Source organism: Cherax quadricarinatus, chromosome 11 (genome assembly GCF_038502225.1).
Source record: "Cherax quadricarinatus isolate ZL_2023a chromosome 11, ASM3850222v1, whole genome shotgun sequence".
NCBI lineage: Eukaryota > Metazoa > Arthropoda > Malacostraca > Decapoda > Parastacidae > Cherax > Cherax quadricarinatus.
The window spans coordinates 5,131,782-5,154,072 of NC_091302.1; the positions used below are offsets into that span (position 1 = coordinate 5,131,782).

At 38.3% G+C, this 22,291-nt stretch overlaps 1 protein-coding gene across 3 annotated transcripts in view; it reads left to right on the forward strand.

Annotated features, from left to right (window-relative positions):
• Helz (Helicase with zinc finger) overlaps positions 1 to 22,291 on the forward strand; it is a 132,184-nt gene that overhangs the window by 90,258 nt on the left and 19,635 nt on the right. For all 3 annotated transcript variants that reach the window (XM_053775214.2, XM_053775216.2, XM_053775215.2), the window contains exons 9-13: positions 629 to 755; positions 1,140 to 1,272; positions 6,157 to 6,287; positions 6,448 to 6,582; positions 8,872 to 9,018. In XM_053775214.2, coding sequence (XP_053631189.1) covers positions 629 to 755; positions 1,140 to 1,272; positions 6,157 to 6,287; positions 6,448 to 6,582; positions 8,872 to 9,018 — 673 coding nt within the window. The remainder of the gene's footprint in view (positions 1 to 628; positions 756 to 1,139; positions 1,273 to 6,156; positions 6,288 to 6,447; positions 6,583 to 8,871; positions 9,019 to 22,291) is intronic.

Consider the following 22,291-nt stretch of genomic DNA (forward strand, 5'->3'; position numbering starts at 1 on the left):
TAGAACCATAATTTTAAGGGAGATAATATACATATCATAGTTTTTTATGTAATGTGATAGCTTATTTACAATTACTCTATATACAGTACCAAAATTACCTATTTTGATTGTACATATGTGGGTAACGAGTATAGGGTTGGTTCATTTTGATTCAGTCAAGAGTTGACATTACTAGCTGTAAATAATGGTGACTCAAAGAGACATACAGAGTAAACTTGCAGAGTAAACTTCGTTCACTGTGGAGCTTTATCATGTACATGACAAAGTACTGTACTTGATAAACTTTCAGTTAGCTTTGTAAAGTATATACCGTATTTTCTGCATGCTTTTTTTTTTCCCCCAGAAAAAGTCTCGGAAAATCACCCTGCACTGTATATGCTCAAGGTCAGGGTCAAGGCTAGGCTTTGGGCTACATTTTAGCAATTGTTTACTAACGATACATTACAACTGCTTGGAAACATTGTTTTATATGTCTCATATGATCGGGCGTCTTATATGCTGGAAAATACGGTATTACCTTTCCTTATCATTTATGAATTAATAGCCTTGTTTAACTGGCATAAACTTTTATCAAGCTTTGAAAAAACTTTCATGTTAACTTATATAAAAAAATTTGTATGCATTACAGTGCTGCTGATTTATACATCAAAGAATATCTCCACCCATACGTCTTAGCAGGACACGAGGAAGCTAGACCTTTACGCATTTATTACCGCAATCGCTGGGTTACAACTGTTCATTCTGACGTTCAGAAGGTTAGAATATTATTTCTATTTGATCAATAAGTATAATTACTTCAGAATGTTGTGTGGGAGTTACAAGTAGGGTAGCATGACACTTGTTGCAGAGTAAATATTTAGTGTGGATGATATTTTACTGTGGGTAGAGATTAATCATGACTTAAAAAGCTTTATTCAGTAATGATTTCAAGCTTCTGGCAAGGCAGAGATTTAATAAGTGACAGTGAATGTGTTTCCTCTTTTGTTTTTAGATATAGATAAACAATAGAACTGATAAATAATTCTTTTGAGCAAAAGTGTCTTAGTGTAGTATTCAGTGTTTATGTTGTAATTCTTTATGGGTACACTAATTAACGATCAATTTGAAATTTATTATAATTTTATATTCATATTTTACAGTATTGTTTGATAGAAAATGACCAGAGTGTTAGGAGGTTTGTGATGCCCAGTGAAGAAGAAATTCTCTACCATCGAGTTATAGTTGCAACTCTCAACACTTCCCGTTACATTGCATCACTCAAGCTGGAGAAAGGTGTTTAATTCCCTGTTTTTGCAATGTTTTTATTTCAGTAAGAGTGTTTTCTCTTTTGAACCTATTTATTTCACAATTAACTCACAACTTGAAGGTGAATCTTAGACCACATACATGTATTATAATTTCTCACCTCTACAGTTCTGAAGAAATAATGGTCTAGGATAGACAGCAGGTATTATGTAGCTTAATCCTGCCCAGCCTGTCTTATGTCCATGTAAATTTAGTTATCTATTATATTATTTACATCAGTATACTGCTTTGGTGATGTTCAGACTGATTTTTTGTGAAGTTTCGACAGTGAATTTAATTTTTTTTTATGTCAAACAGTCACTTTATAAGTTGAGTCTTTTGCCTCTGGATTAAAAGTTTTTTTTTTTTTTTTCTCAACAAGTCGGCCGTCTCCCACCGAGGCAGGGTGACCCAAAAAAAAAAAAGAAAGAAAATCCCCAAAAAAGAAAATACTTTCATCATCATTCAACACTTTCACCTCACTCACACATTATCACTGTTTTTGCAGAGGTGCTCAGAATACAACAGTTTAGAAGCATACACATATAAAGATACACAACATATCCCTCCAAACTGCCAATATCCCAAACCCCTCCTTTAAAGTGCAGGTATTGTACTTCCCATTTCCAGGACTCAAGTCCGACTATATGAAAATAACTGGTTTCCCTGAATCCCTCCACTAAATATTACCCTGCTCACACTCCAACAGATCGTCAGGTCCCAAGTACCATTCGTCTCCATTCACTCCTATCTAACACGCTCACGCATGCTTGCTGGAAGTCCAAGCCCCTCTCCCACAAAACCTCCTTTACCCCCTCTCTCCAACCCTTTCGAGGACGACCCCTACCCCGCCTTCCTTCCCCTATAGATTTATATGCTTTCCATGTCATTCTACTTTGATCCATTCTCTCTAAATGACCAAACCACCTCAACAACCCCTCTTCTGCCCTCTTGACTAATACTTTTATTAACTCCACACCTTTTCCTAATTTCCACACTCCGAATTTTCTGCATAATATTTACATCACACATTGCCCTTAGACAGGACATCTCCACTGCCTCCAACCGTCTCCTCGCTGCTGCATTTACCACCCAAGCTTCACACCCATATAAGAGTGTTGGTACTACTATACATTCATATGTTCCCTTCTTTGCCTCCATAGATAACATTTTTTGACTCCACATATACCTCAACGCACCACTCGCCTTTTTTCCCTCATCAATTCTATGATTAACCTCATCCTTCATAAATCCATCCGCCAACACGTCAACTCCCAAGTATCTGAAAACATTCACTTCTTCCATACTCCTCCTCCCCAATTTGATATCCAATTTTTCTTTATCTAAATCATTTGATACCCTCATCACCTTACTCTTTTCTATGTTCACTTTCAACTTTCTACCTTTACACACATTCCCAAACTCATCCACTAACCTTTGCAATTTTTCTTTAGAATCTCCCATAAGCACAGTATCATCAGCAAAAAGTAACTGTGTGAATTCCCATTTTGAATTTGATTCCCCGAAATTTAATCCCACCCCTCTCCCGAACACCCTAGCATTTACTTCCTTTACAACCCCATCTATAAATATATTAAACAACCATGGTGACATTACACATCCCTGTCTAAGACCTACTTTTACCGGGAAGTAGTCTCCCTCTCTTCTACACACCCTAACCTGAGCCTCACTATCCTCATAAAAACTCTTTACAGCATTTAATAACTTACCACCTATTCCATATACTTGCAACATCTGCCACATTGCTCCTCTATCCACTCTATCATATGCCTTTTCTAAATCCATAAATGCAATAAAAACTTCCCTACCTTTATCTAAATACTGTTCACATATATGCTTCAATGTAAACACTTGATCTACACATCCCCTACCCACTCTGAAACCTCCTTGCTCATCCGCAATCCTACATTCTGTCTTACCTCTAATTCTTTCAATTATAACCCTACCGTACACTTTTCCTGGTATACTCAGTAAACTTATTCCTCTATAATTTTTACAGTCTTTTGTCCCCTTTCCCTTTATATAAAGGGACTATACATGCTCTCCGCCAATCCCTAGGTACCTCCCCTCTTTCATACATTTATTAAACAAAAGTACCAACCACTCCAACTCTATATCCCCCCCTGCTTTTAACATTTCTGTCATGATCCCATCAGTTCCAGCTGCTTTACCCCCTTTCATTTTACGTAATGCCTCACGTACCTCCCCCACACTTACATTCTGCTCTTCTTCACTCCTAAAAGATGGTATACCTCCCTGACCAGTGCATGAAATTACTGCGCTCAAGAAAAAAAAAATAGAAAAATTATGGAAAATGAGTTATTCATACAGAAAAATAGCTTAACTCTTTGGCAATACAATGGTACAAGAATCAATGTTCTACAATGTTTCTACAAGAAATTATAGTCATTTATATCAGGTATGGTGGCGGTGATGTAGGTAGCGAGTCTGCTCTCAACCCATATATTTTTTTGAATTTTTTCCTTGTTTTATTATCGCTTTTTCTTTGCATTATTCTTTCTAATATAATAATTGATTATTTGGCATCATATAAGAGTAGGTGGAGCTTATCAATAGACATCTAGCCTATCAGGAAGCACCTAGGTACACTCGGCAGAGCTCCCTCTCCAGACGGCGGCAGGTGAAATCACTTCATTATTACGCTTGTATCAGCTTATATATTAACTATACGGCTTATTTATCAATCAGAATTGATCTAATATGATATAATAATCACTATAAATAACAAACAAACATGTTATATACTCTAGACTGAATAAAATAGGCCATAATATAGCGAGAGTCCACCAGCAATATTTCGATATAAATGAGTTACTCCTCGTCTCCTTGTTCTATTGTTTGGTATGTGAGTGATAGAAAACGGTGTTTTGAAGAGGATAACTGCACTAGAACAACAGTTTACCAAGAAATACTCCGAAACAAACGCGATTTCCGCGCAAAAAAAAAAAAATTTTTTTGAGACGGTAGGCCGGCCGACGTTCTAGGCCTATATCTCGGAAGTAACTTATTCACTTATTTCGCTTCATAACTCCATTATTAATGATTGTATTGAAATGATTTTCACAGACAATATAAAACAAAGTGTGTTTGAATTATTTACGTTAGATTTTTTGGAATATCTCAAATATTTTTGATTTTATGGGGGGTAAAAGGCAGATATTTTGGCGAATGCCAAAAATTCTGTCAAATGTATTTTTTTTTTACCTTGATAATAAGATATATTAGATGAAATGGCAACGTAAAAACGTCGTGCTAGTTGTATTCTAACAGTTGGGAATGTCGGAAGTGCCACTCGTAGTGCCAATTTGTCAGGTCGTGCTGCCATATATAAAAATCATGTTTATATTTTTTTCTCTGTTGTTTGTTGGCCAATCATACTGAAACTTTGTCACATGCTTCTACATATGCACCTCTAAAAGTACACCAAAAATAAAATAAATCGGTTGAAAAATAATTTTTTTTTTAAATGAAAGGCTCCCACCTCCTCCCTTAAAAGTTCCTCAAAATATTCTCGCCATCTACATAATACCTCCATTTCCCCATCTACTAACTCCCCTACTCTGTTTTTAACTGACAAATCCATACTTTCCCTAGGTTTTCTTAACTTGTTTAACTCACTCCAAAATTTTTTCTTATATTCATTAAAATTTCTTGACAGTGCCTCTCCCACTCTTATCATCTGCTCTCCTTTTGCACTCTCTCACCACTCTCTTTACCTTTCTTTTACTCTCCATATACTCTGCTCTTCTTATAACACTTCTGCTTTGTAAAAACCTCTCATAAGCTACCTTTTTCTCTTTTATCACACCCTTTACTTCATCATTCCACCAATCACTCCTCTTTCCTCTTGCCCCCACCCTCCTATAACCACAAACTTCTGCCCCACATTCTAATACTGCATTTTTAAAACTATTCCAACCCTCTTCAACCCCCCCACTACTCATCTTTGCACTAGCCCACCTTTCTGCCAATAGTCGCTTATATCTCACCCGAACTTCCTCCTCCCTTAGTTTATACACTTTCACCTCCCTCTTACTTGTTGTTGCCACCTTCCTCTTTTCCCATCTACCTCTTACTCTAACTGTAGCTACAACTAAATAATGATCCGATATATCAGTTGCCCCTCTATAAACATGTACATCCTGGAGCCTACCCATCAACCTTTTATCCACCAATACATAATCTAATAAACTACTTTCATTATGTGCTACATCATACCTTGTATATTTATTTATCCTCATTTTCATAAAATATGTATTACTTATTACCAAATCTCTTTCTACCCCTAGCTCAGTTAAAGGCTCCCCATTTACATTTACCCCTGGCACCCCAAATTTACCTACTACTCCCTCCATAACATTTTTACCCACTTTAGCATTGAAATCCCCAACCACCATTACTCTCACACTTGATTCAAAATTCCCCACGCATTCACTCAACATTTCCCCAAATCTCTCTCTCTCTCCTCTACACTTCTCTCTTCTCCAGGTGCATACACGCTTATTATAACCCACTTTTCACATCCAATCTTTATTTTACTCCACATAATCCTTGAATTAATACATTTATAGTCCCTCTTTTCCTGCCATAGCTTATCCTTCAACATTATTGCTACTCCTTCTTTAGCTCTAACTCTATTTGAAACACCTGACCTAATCCCATTTATTCCTCTCCACTGAAACTCTCCCACCCCCTTCAGCTTTATTTCACTTAAAGCCAGGACATCCAGCTTCTTCTCATTCATTAAAAGTATGACTTATTAATATTTATAACATTTTGGAAGTTTTTATATAGGCGTTATCATTCAAGCTTTTTTTTGTTTTGTTTAAGGTGTATTTACGCACATTCTAATAGACGAAGCGGCCCAGGCTATGGAGTGTGAGGCTCTGACACCATTAGCCCTAGCCAAACCTGATACTCGCCTTGTATTGGCTGGAGATTACATGCAACTCAGTCCAGAGGTAAGTAATAGTCTGTTACATTTTTAGAGTTTCTTTAGTAATATTGGAAATGGAGATTTATTGGCAATTTTAATGTAAAGTACATTACTGATCAAACTGTAAAATATTGTCTTTATCAAAAATTTATTTGTCAGCCTTGTGCATTTTTTTTTTTTTGCAGGTTTTCTCTAAATTTTGTGAAGAAAGAGGCTTAGGCACATCTCTACTAGAGCGACTGTATGATCTTTATCCTGCAGACTCCCCATGCAAAATTATGCTTGTAGAAAATTACCGCTCGCACTCTGCCATTATTAAGGTGAGATTTCCACTGTCTTTCTTTTTATTCGTCTATCAGCTTTACTCATTCTCACCCTTCATGATACTGGTGAAGGGCTTTCTAGCCAAAGAATTAGAGTTACCTTCACTTTTCATAGATCACATCAGATAGCCTCCCATTTCCATGGGTTGTATGACCCTTATAGATCTAGTGTTTCTATTTTTTTTAGCACACTGGCTGTCTCCCACTGAGGGTGACTCAAAAAAGAAGAAATGAAAGTTTTCTTCTTTTTACATTTTGAAGGGTTACTAGTCCCTAGCATAGTGATTACATATGAGTATTAAAATAATATGCTTTCTGAGCAGGTGTATCCTACAAGAATAGAAAATAAAACTTGAATTAGAAAATAGAAAGGATTTCTATATTCCAGGTTAAGTAACAAGCCCTCTTCATCTACTGCCAGGGTTTCTGAGACTGAAATTTTCAGATCCCTTCTACTCTGTGCTTAACCCTTTGACTGTTGCAGCCGTATATATACGTCTTACGAGGTACCGTGTTTGACGTATATATACTCATAAATTCTAGCGGCTTCAAATCAAGCAGGAGAAAGCTGGTAGGCCCACATGTGAGAGAATGGGTCTGTGTGGTCAGTGTGCACCATATAAAAAAAATCCTGGAGCACGCAGTGCATAATGAGAAAAAAAAAACTCCGACCGTTTTTTTTTTAATTAAAATGCTGACTTTGTGGTCTATTTTCATATAGTATTTATGGTTGTATTCTCGTTTTCTTGGTCTCATTTGATAGAATGGAAAACATATTATAGAAATAGAGGTGATTTTGATTGATTTTTCTATAAAAAGAACCTAGAAATGGAGCTCAAAGAAGGGGAAATGTTTGATTTTTGCCAATGTTCAAAAGTAAACAAATGATGCCATTGTCCAATAAATGTCCAACTAGCCATTCTAATATGCAGTCATGAATGGGTTGATGTTATTTATACAATTATTACAATATTGCAGTAGTCTGCATAATAGTAAGTCTTCTATTTTTTGTTTGAATAAAAATTCAAAATAGAAAGCAAGAGTAATATCAGAGGGGCCTGGAGACATGACTGATGAGCAAAGAAAATGTTATTTTAGAGCCAGGAATGTCTGCATTGTTCATTCTGGACCTTATTTTGAAATTGTCACATTTTTTAATTTTCGTGAAATTGGCCAAATTGCAAATTTCTGACCACATTATTAGGTAGTTGAAATCAGTAAATGGGCAGTTTCCTGTACTCAATCAATAGAAAAAATGGAGTTCTAAAGAAATAGCTATGAGTTTGGGCGACTGGAACAATGGAATTAGCCGAAAATAGGGCTCAAAGTGGGTGAAATCGCCGATTTGTAAACAGCGCCGAGGTCGCTAACTTCGTGAGAGCATAATTCCGTCAGTTTTCCATCAAATTTCGTTTTTTTTTGGTGTCATTGCAATCGGGAAAAGATTCTCCATCATTTCATAAGAAAAAATAATTTTTTTTTTTAAATTTTGCGACACCAGGAGACACCTCAGGATTGGGGGTTGCGACAGTCAAAGGGTTAATTGTCCATCCCTGTAGGATTTACCTGTTAATTGATCAGTCTTATGACACTGTTATCATCACATTTTATATTTAAACTAGTCAGAATGTGCATTATTTTATTTGCAGTACAGGGTCCTCACTTTATAACATCTGCACTTATAGAGGAGATCCTTAGGAAGTAATATTGAAGAAATGGTTGTTTTACAACTCCTTGGGGAAGTGGAACAGAATTCTACCTCTGTAAGCTATGCGTGTTGTAAGAGGCAACTAAATTGCTGGGAGCAAGAGGCTAGTAACCCCTTCTCCTGTACACATTACTAAAGTTATGAAGAGAAACTTCTGTTTTTCTTTTTGGGCCACCCTGCCTTGGTGGATACCTTGGTTTGTTGAGAGACGTTTTGCAAACGCTGATCTGAAGTTGCTCACATGTATGACACACAACTTTCTTCTGTAATATTGTTTACTCTAGAAAAATAGGTTTCAAGTTGCAAATAATTCATTTGTGGTTTGAACATCTGGAACACAAGTCATTATTGAGCTGTTTACCTGCTGTATATCCAGCTTGGTAGTGACTGTGCAAATAGCAGGACCTCTTTTTGATGTAGGCTGTTTTGTTACAATGCTATTATTTTATGATTCACAAAAGACCTTTTATTTGTAATGTACCTCATTTGTTTGTAGAGTACTTTGTTTATGTAAGCAAAAGAGCATTTTTGTTTGGTGAAGTGCTAAAAATATGTTACATTATTTTCCCTTCTTGCAGTATACATCTGACTTGTTCTATGATGGTCGACTAGTAGCAAGTGGGAAGCAGACTGCTCACCCCAAGTTCCATCCCCTTACCTTCTTTACAGCTAGAGGAGAAGATTTTCAAGATCCTAATTCCACTGCTTTTCACAATAATTCAGAGGTGGGTATTCATTTGAAAAATAAATTTTCAATAATTTCTTCACACGAGAAATAACTAATACATTTCATTTATTTCTGCAGATGAAGATGCTATTTATAAGCGTACTCCACAAAATGTGTTTGCAAAGAATGAGCTCAAGTTCCTGCTCCTTACAGCCACACCCAGGAGCTGGATCTTATACCTCGTAAAACACTTCAAGGAGTGGGGTGCATTTATATTAGTAAAGGGTTCTTGATTTGAGGAACTGGAGCTACCCTCCCCTTCTTCAGATCAGATCTGAATGCCTCCCATTTTCCAGGTGCTGTATGACCCTTGCAGATTTAGCAATTCCAACCCCTGTGGGTTTAGCACTTCCCCATGAATAATATAAAATGCATTGGTCATAGCACATCCATTCATGGCTTTCTCAAGGAAAGGCAGCCTTTGCCACCCTGTGTATTGCTTGGTCATGCTCAAAGTTCATTATTTTATGATGGACTGGATCATACATCAGAGAGCATACCACCTTTATTCTCATCCTTTTTTTCAATGCTTTCAGTACTGGGGCAATGGGGATGTTAGCCATGTTTCCTTTCACCTGTTGCTCCTTTTCTTTCTTGTTCTTTCAACAAACCGGCTGTAGCCCACTGAGCCAGGGTATACCTAGAGAGGGTTTCGGGGGTCAACGCCCCCACAGACCGGTCTGAGGTCAGGAAGCTTGGTGGATCAGGGTCTGATCAACCAGGCTGTTACTGCTGGCCACATGCAAACTGGTGTACGAACCAGAGCCCGGCTGGTCGGATACTGACTTAGGGTGGCCCAAAAAGAAAAAGAAAAGTTTCTCTTTTTAACTTTAGTAATGTCTACAGGAGAAGAGGTTACTAGTCCCTTGCTCCAGGCATTTTAGTTGCTTCTTATGACACATGGCTTATGGAGGAAGAATTCTGTTCCACTTTCCCATAGAGATAAGAGGAAATAAACAAGAGCAAGAGCTAGTAAGAAAATAGAAGAAAACCCAGAGGGTTGTATATATATATATATGTGCTGGTACATGTAGGTACATTGTAGGTAGTAGGTTGGTAGACCCAGGGAGGTACTACCGTCCTGCCAAATGATTGTAAAACAAAAGCCCGTAATTGTTTTACATGATGGTAGGATTGCTGGTGTCTTTTATCTTTTTTTTTTTCTTTTTTTTTTTCAACAAGTCGGCCGTCTCCCACCGAGGCAGGGTGACCCAAAAAAGAAAGAAAATCCCCAAAAAGAAAATACTTTCATCATCATTCAACACTTTCACCACACTCACACATAATCACTGTTTTTGCAGAGGTGCTTAGAATACAACAGTTTAGAAGCATATACATATAAAGATACACAATATATCCCTCCAAACTGCCAATATCCCAAACCCCTCCTTTAAAGTGCAGGCATTGTACTTCCCATTTCCAAGACTCAAGTCCGACTATATCAAAATAACCAGTTTCCCTGAATTTTTTTTTTTTTTTCAACAAGTTGGCCGTCTCCCACCGAGGCAGGGTGACCCAAAAAAGAAAGAAAATCCCCAAAAAGAAAATACTTTCATCATCATTCAACACTTTCACCTCACTCACACATTATCACTGCTTTTGCAGAGGTGCTCAGAATACAACAGTTTAGAAGCATATACGTATAAAGATACACAACATATCCCTCCAAACTGCCAATATCCCAAACCGCTCCTTTAAAGTGCAGTCATTGTACTTCCCATTTCCAGGACTCAAGTCCGACTATATGAAAATAACCGGTTTCCCTGAATCCCTTCACTAAATATTACCCTGCTCACACTCCAACAGATCGTAAGGTCCCAAGTACCATTCGTCTCCATTCACTCCTATCTAATATGCTCATGCACGCTTGCTGGAAGTCCAAGCCCCTTGCCCACAAAACCTCCTTTACCCCCTCTCTCCAACCCTTTCGAGGACGTCCCCTACCCCGCCTTCCTTGCCCTATAGATTTATATGCTTTCCATGTCATTCTACTTTGATCCATTCTCTCTAGATGACCAAACCACCTTAACAACCCCTCTTCTGCCCTCTGACTAATACTTTTATTAACTCCACACCTTTTCCTAATTTCCACACTCCGAATTTTCTGCATAATATATACACCACACATTGCCCTTAGACAGGACATCTCCACTGCCTCCAACCGTCTCCTCGCTGCTGCATTTACCACCCAAGCTTCATACCCATATAAGAGTGTTGGTACTACTATACTTTCATACATTCCCTTCTTTGCCTCCATAGATAACGTTTTTTGACTCCACATATACCTCAATGCACCACTCACCTTTTTTCCCTCATCAATTCTATGATTAACCTCATCCTTCATAAATCCATCCGCTGACACGTCAACTCCCAAGTATCTGAAAACATTCACTTCTTCCATACTCCTCCTCCCCAATTTGATATCCAATTTTTCTTTATCTAAATCATTTGATACCCTCATCACCTTACTCTTTTCTATGTTCACTTTCAACTTTCTACCTTTACACACATTCCCAAACTCATCCACTAACCTTTGCAATTTTTCTTTAGAATCTCCCATAAGCACAGTATCATCAGAAAAAAGTAACTGTGTCAATTCCCATTTTGAATTTGATTCCCCATAATTTAATCCCACCCCTCTCCCGAACACCCTAGCATTTACTTCTTTTACAACCCCATCTATGGTGACATTACACATCCCTGTCTAAGACCTACTTTTACCGGGAAGTAGTCTCCCTCTCTTCTACACACCCTAACCTAAACCTCACTATCCTCATAAAAACTCTTTACAGCATTTAGTAACTTACCACCTGTTCCATATACTTGCAACATCTGCCACATTGCTCTCCTATCCACTCTATCATATGCCTTTTCTAAATCCATAAATGCAATAGAAACTTCCCTACCTTTATCTAAATACTGCTCACATATATGCTTCAATGTAAACACTTGATCTACACATCCCCTACCCACTCTGAAACCTCCTTGATCATCCGCAATCCTACATTCTGTCTTACCTCTAATTCTTTCAATTATAACCCTACCGTACACTTTTCCTGGTATACTCAGTAAACTTATTCCTCTATAATTTTTACAATCTCTCTTGTCCCCTTTCCTGCCAATCCCTAGGTACCTTCCCCTCTTTCATACATTTATTAAACAAAAGTACCAACCACTCCAACACTATATCCCCCCCTGCTTTTAACATTTCTGTCATGATCCCATCAGTTCCAGCTGCTTTACCCCGTTTCATTCTATGTAACGCCTCACGTACCTCCCCCACACTTACATTCTGCTCTTCTTCACTCCTAAAAGATGGTATACCTCCCTGACCAGTGCATGAAATTACCGCCTCCCTTTCTTCCTTAACATTTAAAAGTTCCTCAAAATATTCTCGCCATCTACCTAATACCTCCATCTCCCCATCTACTAACTCCCCTACTCTGTTTTTAACTGACAAATCCATACTTTCTTTAGGCTTTCTTAACTTGTTTAACTCACTCCAAATTTTTTTCTTATTTTCATTAAAATTTCTTGACAGTGCCTCTCCCACTCTATCATCTGCTCTCCTTTTGCACTCTTTCACCACTCTCTTCACCTTTCTTTTACTCTCCATATACTCTGCTCTTCATCATTCCACCAATCACTCCTCTTTCCTCCTGCCCCCACTCTCCTATAACCACAAACTTCTGCCCCACATTCTAATACTGCATTTTTAAAACTATTCCAACCCTCTTCAACCCCCCCTCCCCCACTACTCATCTTTGCACTAGCCCACCTTTCTGCCTATAGTCGCTTATATCTCGCCCGAACTTCCTCCTCCTTTAGTTTATACACTTTCACCTCCGTCTTACTTGTTGTTGCCACCTTCCTCTTTTCCCATCTACCTCTTACTCTAACTGTAGCTACAACTAAATAATGATCCGATATATCAGTTGCCCCTCTATAAACATGTACATCCTGGAGGCTACCCATCAACCTTTTATCCACCAATACATAATCTAACAAACTACTTTCATTACGTGCTACATCATACCTTGTATATTTATTTATCCTCTTTTTCATAAAATATGAATTACTTATTACCAAATCTCTTTCTACACATAGCTCAATTAAAGGCTCCCCATTTACATTTACCCCTGGCACCCCAAATTTACCTACTACTCCCTCCATAACATTTTTACCCACTTTAGCTTTGTAATCCCCAACCACCATTACTCTCACACTTGATTCAAAACTCCCCATGCATTCACTCAACATTTCCCCAAATCTCTCTCTCTCTCCTCTACACTTCTCTCTTCTCCAGATGCATACACGCTTATTATAACCCACTTTTCACATCCAATCTTTATTTTACTCCACATAATCCCTGAATTAATACATTTATAGTCCCTCTTTTCCTGCCATAGCGTATCCTTCAACTTTATTGCTACTCCTTCTTTAGCTCTAACTCTATTTGAAACCCCTGACCTAATCCCATTTATTCCTCTCCTTTGAAACTCTGCCACCCCCTTCAGCTTTGTTTCACTTAAAGCCAGGACATCCAGCTTCTTCTCATTCATAACATCCACAATCATCTCTTTCATATCATTTGCACAACATCCACGCACATTCAGACTTCTCACTTTGAGAATTTTTTTCTTCTTATTCTTTTTAGCCATCTTTACAGGAAAAGGGGTTACTAGCCCATTGTTCCCGGCATTTTAGTTGACTTTTACAACACACATGGCTTACGGAGGAAAGATTCTTATTCCACTTCCCCATGGATATAAAAGGAAAAGTAATAAGACCAAGAACTATTACGATAAAATCAAAGAAAACTCAGATGAGTGTGTATAAATAAACGTGTGCATGTATGTGTAGTGTGACCTAAGTGTCAGTAGAAGTAGCAAGACATACCTGTAATCTTGCATATTTATGAGACAGACAAAAGACACCAGCAATCCTACCATCATGTAAAACAATTACAGGCTTTCATTTTACACTCACTTGGCAGGACGGTAGTACCTCCCTGGGTGGTTGCTGTCTACCAACCTACTACCTGTCTCATAAAAATGCAAGATTACAGGTACGTCTTGCTACTTCTACTTACACTTAGGTCACACTACACATACTTGTACACATTTATTTATAGACACTCATCTGAGTTTTCTTTGATTTTATCTTAATAGTTCTTGTTCTTATTACTTTTTTTTTTATATGCATTGGGAAGTGGAATAAGAATCATTCCTCCGTAAGCTATTCATGTTATAAAAGTCAACTAAAATGCAGGGAATAATGGGCTAGTAACCCCTTTTCCTGTAAAGATTGCTAAAAAGAATAAGAAGAAGAAGATTGTTAAGTGGGATGTCTGAATGTGCGTGGATGTTGTGCGAATGATAAGGCAGAGATGATTGTGGATGTTATGAATGAGAAGAAGCTGGATGTCCTGGCTTTAAAGTGAAACAAAGCTGAAGGGGGCAGGAGAGTTTCATTGGAGAGAAATAAATGGGATTAGGTCAGGGGTTTCAAATAGTGTTAGTGCTAAAGAAGGAGTAGCAATAATGTTGAAGGATAAGTTATGGCAGGAAAAGAGGGACTACAATTGTGTTAATTCAAGGATTATGTGGAGTAAGATAAAGGTTGGATGTGAAAAGTGGGTTATAGTAAGCGTATATGCACCTGGAGAAGATAGAGAGAGAGAGAGAGAGAGAGAGAGAGAGAGAGAGAGAGAGAGAGAGAGAGAGATTGAGAGAGATTGAGAGAGATTGAGAGAGATTGAGAGAGATTGAGAGAGATTGAGAGAGAGAGAGATTGAGAGAGATTGAGAGAGATTGAGAGAGATTGAGAGATTGAGAGATTGAGAGAGATTGAGAGAGATTGAGAGAGATTGAGAGAGATTGAGAGAGAGAGAGAGATTGAGAGAGATTGAGAGAGAGAGAGAGATTGAGAGATTGAGAGAGATTGAGAGAGAGAGAGAGATTGAGAGATTGAGAGAGAGAGAGAGATTGAGAGAGAGATTGAGAGAGAGATTGAGAGAGAGATTGAGAGAGAGAGAGAGAGAGATTGAGAGAGAGAGAGAGAGAGAGAGATTGAGAGAGAGAGAGAGAGAGAGAGATTGAGAGAGATTGAGAGATTGAGAGAGATTGAGAGAGATTGAGAGATTGAGAGAGATTGAGAGAGATTGAGAGAGATTGAGAGAGAGAGAGATTGAGAGATTGAGAGATTGAGAGAGATTGAGAGAGAGAGAGAGATTGAGAGAGATTGAGAGAGATTGAGAGATTGAGAGAGATTGAGAGATTGAGAGAGATTGAGAGAGATTGAGAGAGAGAGAGAGATTGAGAGATTGAGAGAGATTGAGAGAGAGAGAGAGATTGAGAGAGATTGAGAGAGAGAGAGAGATTGAGAGATTGAGAGAGAGAGAGAGATTGAGAGAGAGATTGAGAGAGAGAGAGATTGAGAGAGAGAGAGAGAGAGAGATTGAGAGAGAGAGAGAGAGAGATTGAGAGAGAGAGAGAGATTGATTTTGGGAAATGTTGAGTTGCATGGGGAGTTTTGAACCAAGTGTGAGAGTACTTGTGGTTGGGGATTTCAATGCTAAAGTGGGTAAAAATGTTGTGGAGGGAGAAGTAGGTAAATTTGGGATGCCGGGGGTAAATGAAAATGGGGAGCCTTTAATTGAGCTGTGTGTAGAAAGAGGTTTGGTAATAAGTAATACATATTTTATGAAAAAGAGGATAAATAAATATACAAGGTATGATATAGCATGTAATAAAAGTACTTTGTTAGATTATGTATTGGTGGATAAAAAGTTGATGGGTAGGCTTCAAGATGTACACGTTTATAGAGGGGCAACTGATATATTGGATCATTATTTAGTTGTAGCTACAGTTAGAATAAGAGGTAGATGGGACAAGAGGAAAATGGCAACAAGAAGTAAGAGGAAAGTGAAAGTGTATAAACTAAGGGAGGAGGAAGTTTGGGTGAGATATAAGCAACTATTGGCAGAAAGGTGGGCTGGTGTAAGTATGAGTAATGGAGGGGTTGAAGAGGGTTGGTATAGTTTTAAAAATGTAGTATTAGAATGTGGGGCAGAAGTTTGTGGTTATAGGAGGGTGGGTGTAAGAGGAAAGGAGAGTGATTGGTGGAATGATAAAGTAAAGGGTGTGAAAAAAGAGAAAAAGTTAGCTTATGAGAGGTCTTTACAAAGCAGAAGTGTTATAAGAAGCGCAGAGTATATGGAGGGTAAAAGAAAGGTGAAGAGAGTGGTGAGAGAGTGCAAAAGGAGAGCAGATGATAGAGTGGGAGAGGCACTGTCAAGAAATTTTAATGAAAAATAAGAAACAATTTTGGAGTGAGTCAAACAAGTTAAGAAAACCTAGGGAACAAATGGATTTGTCATTTAACCCTTTCAGGGTCCAGAGGCCAAATTTCAAAGTGTGCACCAGTGTCCAAGAATTTTCAAAAAATAATTTTGTTATTTCTTCTGATGAAATGGTAGAGAATCTTTTTCTAAAGGTAATAAAACAAAAAGTACGAAATTTGATGGAAAATTGACGAAATTATGCTCTCGCGAATTTTGATGTGTCGGTGATATTTACGTATCAGCGATTTTGCCAAATTTGACTCCCATTTTAGGCCAATTACATTATTCCAGTCGACCAGATTCTTAGCTATTTTACTAGTATTGCTTCTTTTCTATCGATTGAGCACAAGAATTCACCAAGTCAATTGTTTCAACTACAAAATAAAGTGATCGGAAATTGGTAATTTGGCCAATTTAATGCAAAGATCAAAATACTCCAATTTCAAAATAGGGTCCAGAATAAACAATGCAGGCATTCCCGGCACTAAACTAACATTTCCTCTGTTCATTAGTTATGTTTTCAGGCTTTACTAATGAATTCCATTTTGATTTTTTATTCTCATAATGAATTTTTATTCAAACCAAAAAATAGATTACTGTTATGCAATATTGTAATAATTATATAAACAATATCACCACATTCGTGAACATATATTAGACCCACCAGCTGGCGTGTATTAGACGTGTGAAGTCATTTGTTTACTCTTGAACTTCGGCAAAAATTTAACATTTTCGCTACTTTGAGCTCAGTTTCAAGCCATTTCCATTAGTAAAACCAATCAAAATCATCTCTATTTTTGTAATATATCTTCAATTCTATGAAATAAGACCAAGAAATCACAAATACAACTACAAAAAACATACGAAAAAAACCGCTGTTTTAATCAAAAATTACGGTCTCAGTTTTTTTCTCTCATTATGCACTGTGTGCCGCAGGATTTGTTGTATGAGGTGCACACATACCACAGAGATGTATTCTCTCATATCTAGGCCAAAATTTACCGCTCACAGCTTATCAGAGTAAGCTGAGCTCATGATGTAGATCTACAGTTTGGACCTTCAACGTAAAGCCGTAGATCTATGGCACGGACCCTCAGAGGGTTAAAAACAGAGTAGGGGAGTTAGTAGATGGGGAGATGGAGGTATTGGTAGGTGGCGGGAATATTTTGAGGAACTTTTAAATGTGGCCCGGTGGCCTGGTGGCTACAGCTCCTGCTTCACACACGGAGGGCCTGGGTTCGATTCCCGGCGGGTGGAAACATTTCGACACGTTTCCTTACACCTGTTGTCCTGTTCACCTAGCAGCAAATAGGTACCTGGGTGTTAGTCGACTGGTGTGGGTCGCATCCTGGGGGACAAGATTAAGGACCCCAATGGAAATAAGTTAGACAGTCCTCGATGACGCACTGACTTTCTTGGGTTATCCTGGGTGGCTAACCCTCCGGGGTTAAAAATCCGAACGAAATCTTATCTTATCTTATCTTATCTGATGAAGAAAGGGATGCTGTAATTTCATGCATTGGACAGGGAGGTAAATCATCTTTTAATAGTGAAGAAGAGCAGGATGTGAGTGTGGGGGAGGCGCATGAGGCATTATGTAGAATGAAAGGGGGTAAAGCAGCTGGAACTGACAGGATCATGACAGAAATGTTAAAAGCCGGGGGGGGGGGGGATATAGTGTTGTAGTAGTTGGTATTTTTGTTTAATAAATGTATGAAAGAGGGGAAGGTACCTAGGGATTGGCAGAGAGCATGTATAGTTCCTTTATATAAAGGGAAGGGGGACAAAAGAGATTGTAAAATTTATAGAGGAATTAGTTTACTGAGTACAGGAAGGCCCCGCTTTATGGCGTTTCACTTTATGGCGTTCCGCTAATACGGACATTTCAAATTATGACCAAAACTCACTATACGGCTCCCCCCACCTGACTTTCTAATACGGTCACCGTGCCCCACTCTGTTTGTTTACATTCTCCATGAGCTCAGTAAGCACTAAGTCTCTCCATTTTGTCTGGAAACTCCAAAATTTCAAATGTTTTTAAAAGTTATTTCATATTTTATATATACTCTGATAATTATACTTATGTATACCTGTACCTAAATAAACTTACATACTGTGCTGGCATGCAGGTACACATTAAAATTGGTAAGTGTCTTATGTCTCCAGACGTCATATTAGTAATGATAATAATAATCATCGAGTCATTTAAATGTCGTATATTACGTTAATATACACATTTTCATTAATCCATCCATGATATTTTTCTCAAAATTATATAATAAACACGATGCATAACATATAAATAAGATAAATACACCCCACAGTAGAATAAATAAACATAAATGTGAGATGTGGTAGCAGACGACTTGCACAAGTGACGCCATATTAGAAATGATAATAATAATAACAGTACTCACCGAGTCTCATTAAATGTCGTATATTACGTTAATATACACATTTTCATTAATCCATCCATGATATTTTTTTTCAAAATTATATAATAAACACGATACATAACATAAAAAGATGATAAATACACCCCACAATAGAATAAATAAACATAAATATAAGATGTGGGAGCCACATAACTTGTACAAGTGACGGCAAGAATAACATTTTCTCTAATCAAACATAAGAGAAAATGTGTTACTGGGGGTAACTGTAGAAAATTATTCCTTTCGTATGTATGTAAGTAAGTTTATTCAGGTATACACAAATACAGTTACATAGATTATCATACATAACAACATACGTGTAGAGAACCTAGGATAACCCAAAAAAGTCAGTGTGACTTATTTCCATTGCCTTCACTCAGAGCTTCATTTCTTCTCAAAATGATGTTACATGAGAATGGGAGTGTTCTTCTTTATTAATTCTACCGTATCAATGTAGAGACAACCTGTACACAATGTAACTTGTACACAAACCAGACGTGTACACTTCGTTTGTTTACAAAACTTACGTTCGCCTGGTTTGTTTACATAACTCTGCGCCTGTCCCCTCTCATGTACTCATTCTTTCTCTCTCTCATTTATTCGTTTTATCTCATTTACTTACTCCTGACCCTACATTAAGACTACAAATATTTTAAGGTAAGTAATGAGTGAACTGTATATACATTTTATCGCTCTGGGATGCTTAAATATCATAGAATAGTATGTGTGGGTGGGGTGGCCTGGTAAGGTAGCCTGGCTATTACCATACATACCACACTTGATTTCTTACAATAAATACTACTTGTCCCACCCTAGATTAAGACTATAAATATTTTAAGGTAAGTAATGAGTGCACTATGTGTGTATTGTACTTTTTTATTGTTTTTTGATGCCTGGTTCTATTGCTAACTTAATATATGTTAGTGTAAACTTGTTATCTAGTGTTTGTATGCATTTATAAGTGGAAAAAAAGGGTGTTCCACTTTACGGCTGTTTCCGCTTTACGGCAGTAGCCTGGAACCTAACCTGCCGTATAAGTGGGGCCCTCCTGTATACCAGGAAAAGTGTATGGTAGGGTTATTATTGAAAGAATTAGAGGTAAGACAGAATGTAGGATTGTGGATGAGCAAGGAGGTTTTTAGAGTGGGTAAGGGATGTGTAGATCAGTGTTTATATTGAGGCATATATGTGAACAGTATTTAGATGAAGGTAGAGAAGTTTTCATTGCATTTATGGATTTAGAAAAGGCATATGATAGAGTGGGTAGGGGAGCAATGTGGCAGATGTTGCAAGTATATGGAACAGGTAGTAAGGCACTAAATGCTGTAAAGAGTTTTTATGAGGATAGTGAGGCTCAGGTTAGGGTGTGTAGAAGAGAGGGAGACTACTTCCCGGTAAAAGTAGGTCTTAGACAGGGATGTGTAATGTCACCATGGTTGTTTAATATACATGTACCATCCGACTTACGACTGAGGTTGGTTCCGACCAACTGGTTGCAAGTCAAAATGGATGTAAGTCGAGCCTTTGAAAATTGCCCACATACTGGGTAGGGCATAATGTCAAACCTTTGCTATATAAACTACCTACATAGTACTGTAATATAATGTACAATCATTATTTCATTCTTTTTACCATAATTTACTTCTATTGATATATTTTAATTATTTATGTACTGTATAATATGTATACATGGTAGTGAACTGTATTATAAATTTTACATCTCATACAGTATCATATGTTACTGTTATCTTTAAGTATTGTCGACACATTGGAATGGGAGAATACCACTGGTAGTGTCATCCTGCCAGAATGTCCTATAACCTATGCCCTAAGTAAAGAGAAACAACTCTGGAACATGTGTAATACATATCCAGCTGGCTGGCTAGCTGGCCGGGTGGGTAGGTGTTTGGCTGCCTGGCTGACTGAATTTGGCTCTCTCTCTATCTGTACCTGTCTCTTTCTCTGTCTCTGTCTCTGTCTCTGTCTCTGTCTCTCTCTCTCTGTCTTTTTTTTTTACACAGGGTTTGACAAGGTTAGGTTAAGGATCACTCTGTCTTTCTGTCTCTGTCTGTCTCTCTGTCTCTCTGTCTCTCTGTCTCTCTCTCTGTCTCTCTCTGTCTCTCTCTCTGTCTCTCTCTCTGTCTCTCTCTCTGTCTCTCTGTCTCTCTCTCTGTCTCTCTGTCTCTCTCTCTGTCTCTCTGTTTTTCTCTCTGTCTGTCTCTGTCTGTCTGTCTGTCTCTCTCTCTCTCTCTCTCTCTCTCTCTCTGTTGCTCTCTGCCTCTGTCTTTCTCTGTGTGTGTCTCTCTCACTCTCTGTCTCTCTCTCTCTCGCTGTCTTTTTTTTTTTCACACGGTTTGACAAGGTTAAGGATCCCTAGCTTTATTGTCAAGCTATTTACAGGCTAAGGATTTCTAACTTTATTGGCAAGCTAAGAGCTGCTACCTACATCAGCTCATTTGAAAGCATTTTTATTGTTATGAGACATACAGGTAGGGAACAGGATGAAGCTGGAGCCATCTGTCGGCCAGCATTTTTGTTTGATCAACTGACTTTATCTCATTGACATCATTATGCTGTACGAATGTGTTCCATACTCGAGTCATCCTGGGTATATATGATCTCAGATGGAGTGATGTTCTGGAGTAGGGTACAGCCAAAGTGAAGTTGCTGCTTTCTGCCTGTCTTGTGGCATAAAAGCTTGTTTCATGCTGTCCTCGAAGTGGATTCAAGTGTGGTACTTTGACAATATTGGCCTTGTACATAACAGTAAGGCCACCCACATCCTTCCTGTGTTGAAGGCTCTGCTGAAATGACAGATCTATCCAGGATTGTTCCAGGCAAGAGGTGAGACGTCTTGCTCTGTTCTTTACTCTGTCAAGCAGTTGCAGATGAGAGGGGGGGGGGGGCAGGCAAACCAAGAAAGTGGAACATACTCAAGGTGTGAGCATACTTGTGCCTCGTACAGAATCTTGCAAACCCTACTGTCAAGCAGATGCGAGATACGCGAAGTGCTGTAAGCTTCCTGGCTGCCTTGTTTGCAAGATTTACAACATGGTTCTTCATGGTCAGTTTGGTGTCAGATTTCACCCCATGGATATCAACTTCTTCCCCAGGTGCCAACACCCTCCCATTCATCCTTACTACTGCACCAGCATTACCATCATGGTGCCTAGAGACAATCATCATTTGCATTTTCTCAGGTGCAAATGTTACTTGCCATCTATTTCCCCAAGCTGATATAGCTCTCAGCTGGTGATTGATGTAGCTTAGAGCAGCTGGCATTTCTTCTCTTGGATAAGTGAATGTCAGTGTACAGTCATCTGCATATGCATGTGATTCTGGGATGAGATGAAGAAGGTCGTTGAAGTAAACATTCCATAACAATGGTCCCAGCATGCTTCCTTGTGGAGCACTTGCGCCAATAGGATGTCTTGCTGATTCCGTTCCATTGAGAACTACACTTAGAGATCTACCATGAAGGTAATCCCTGA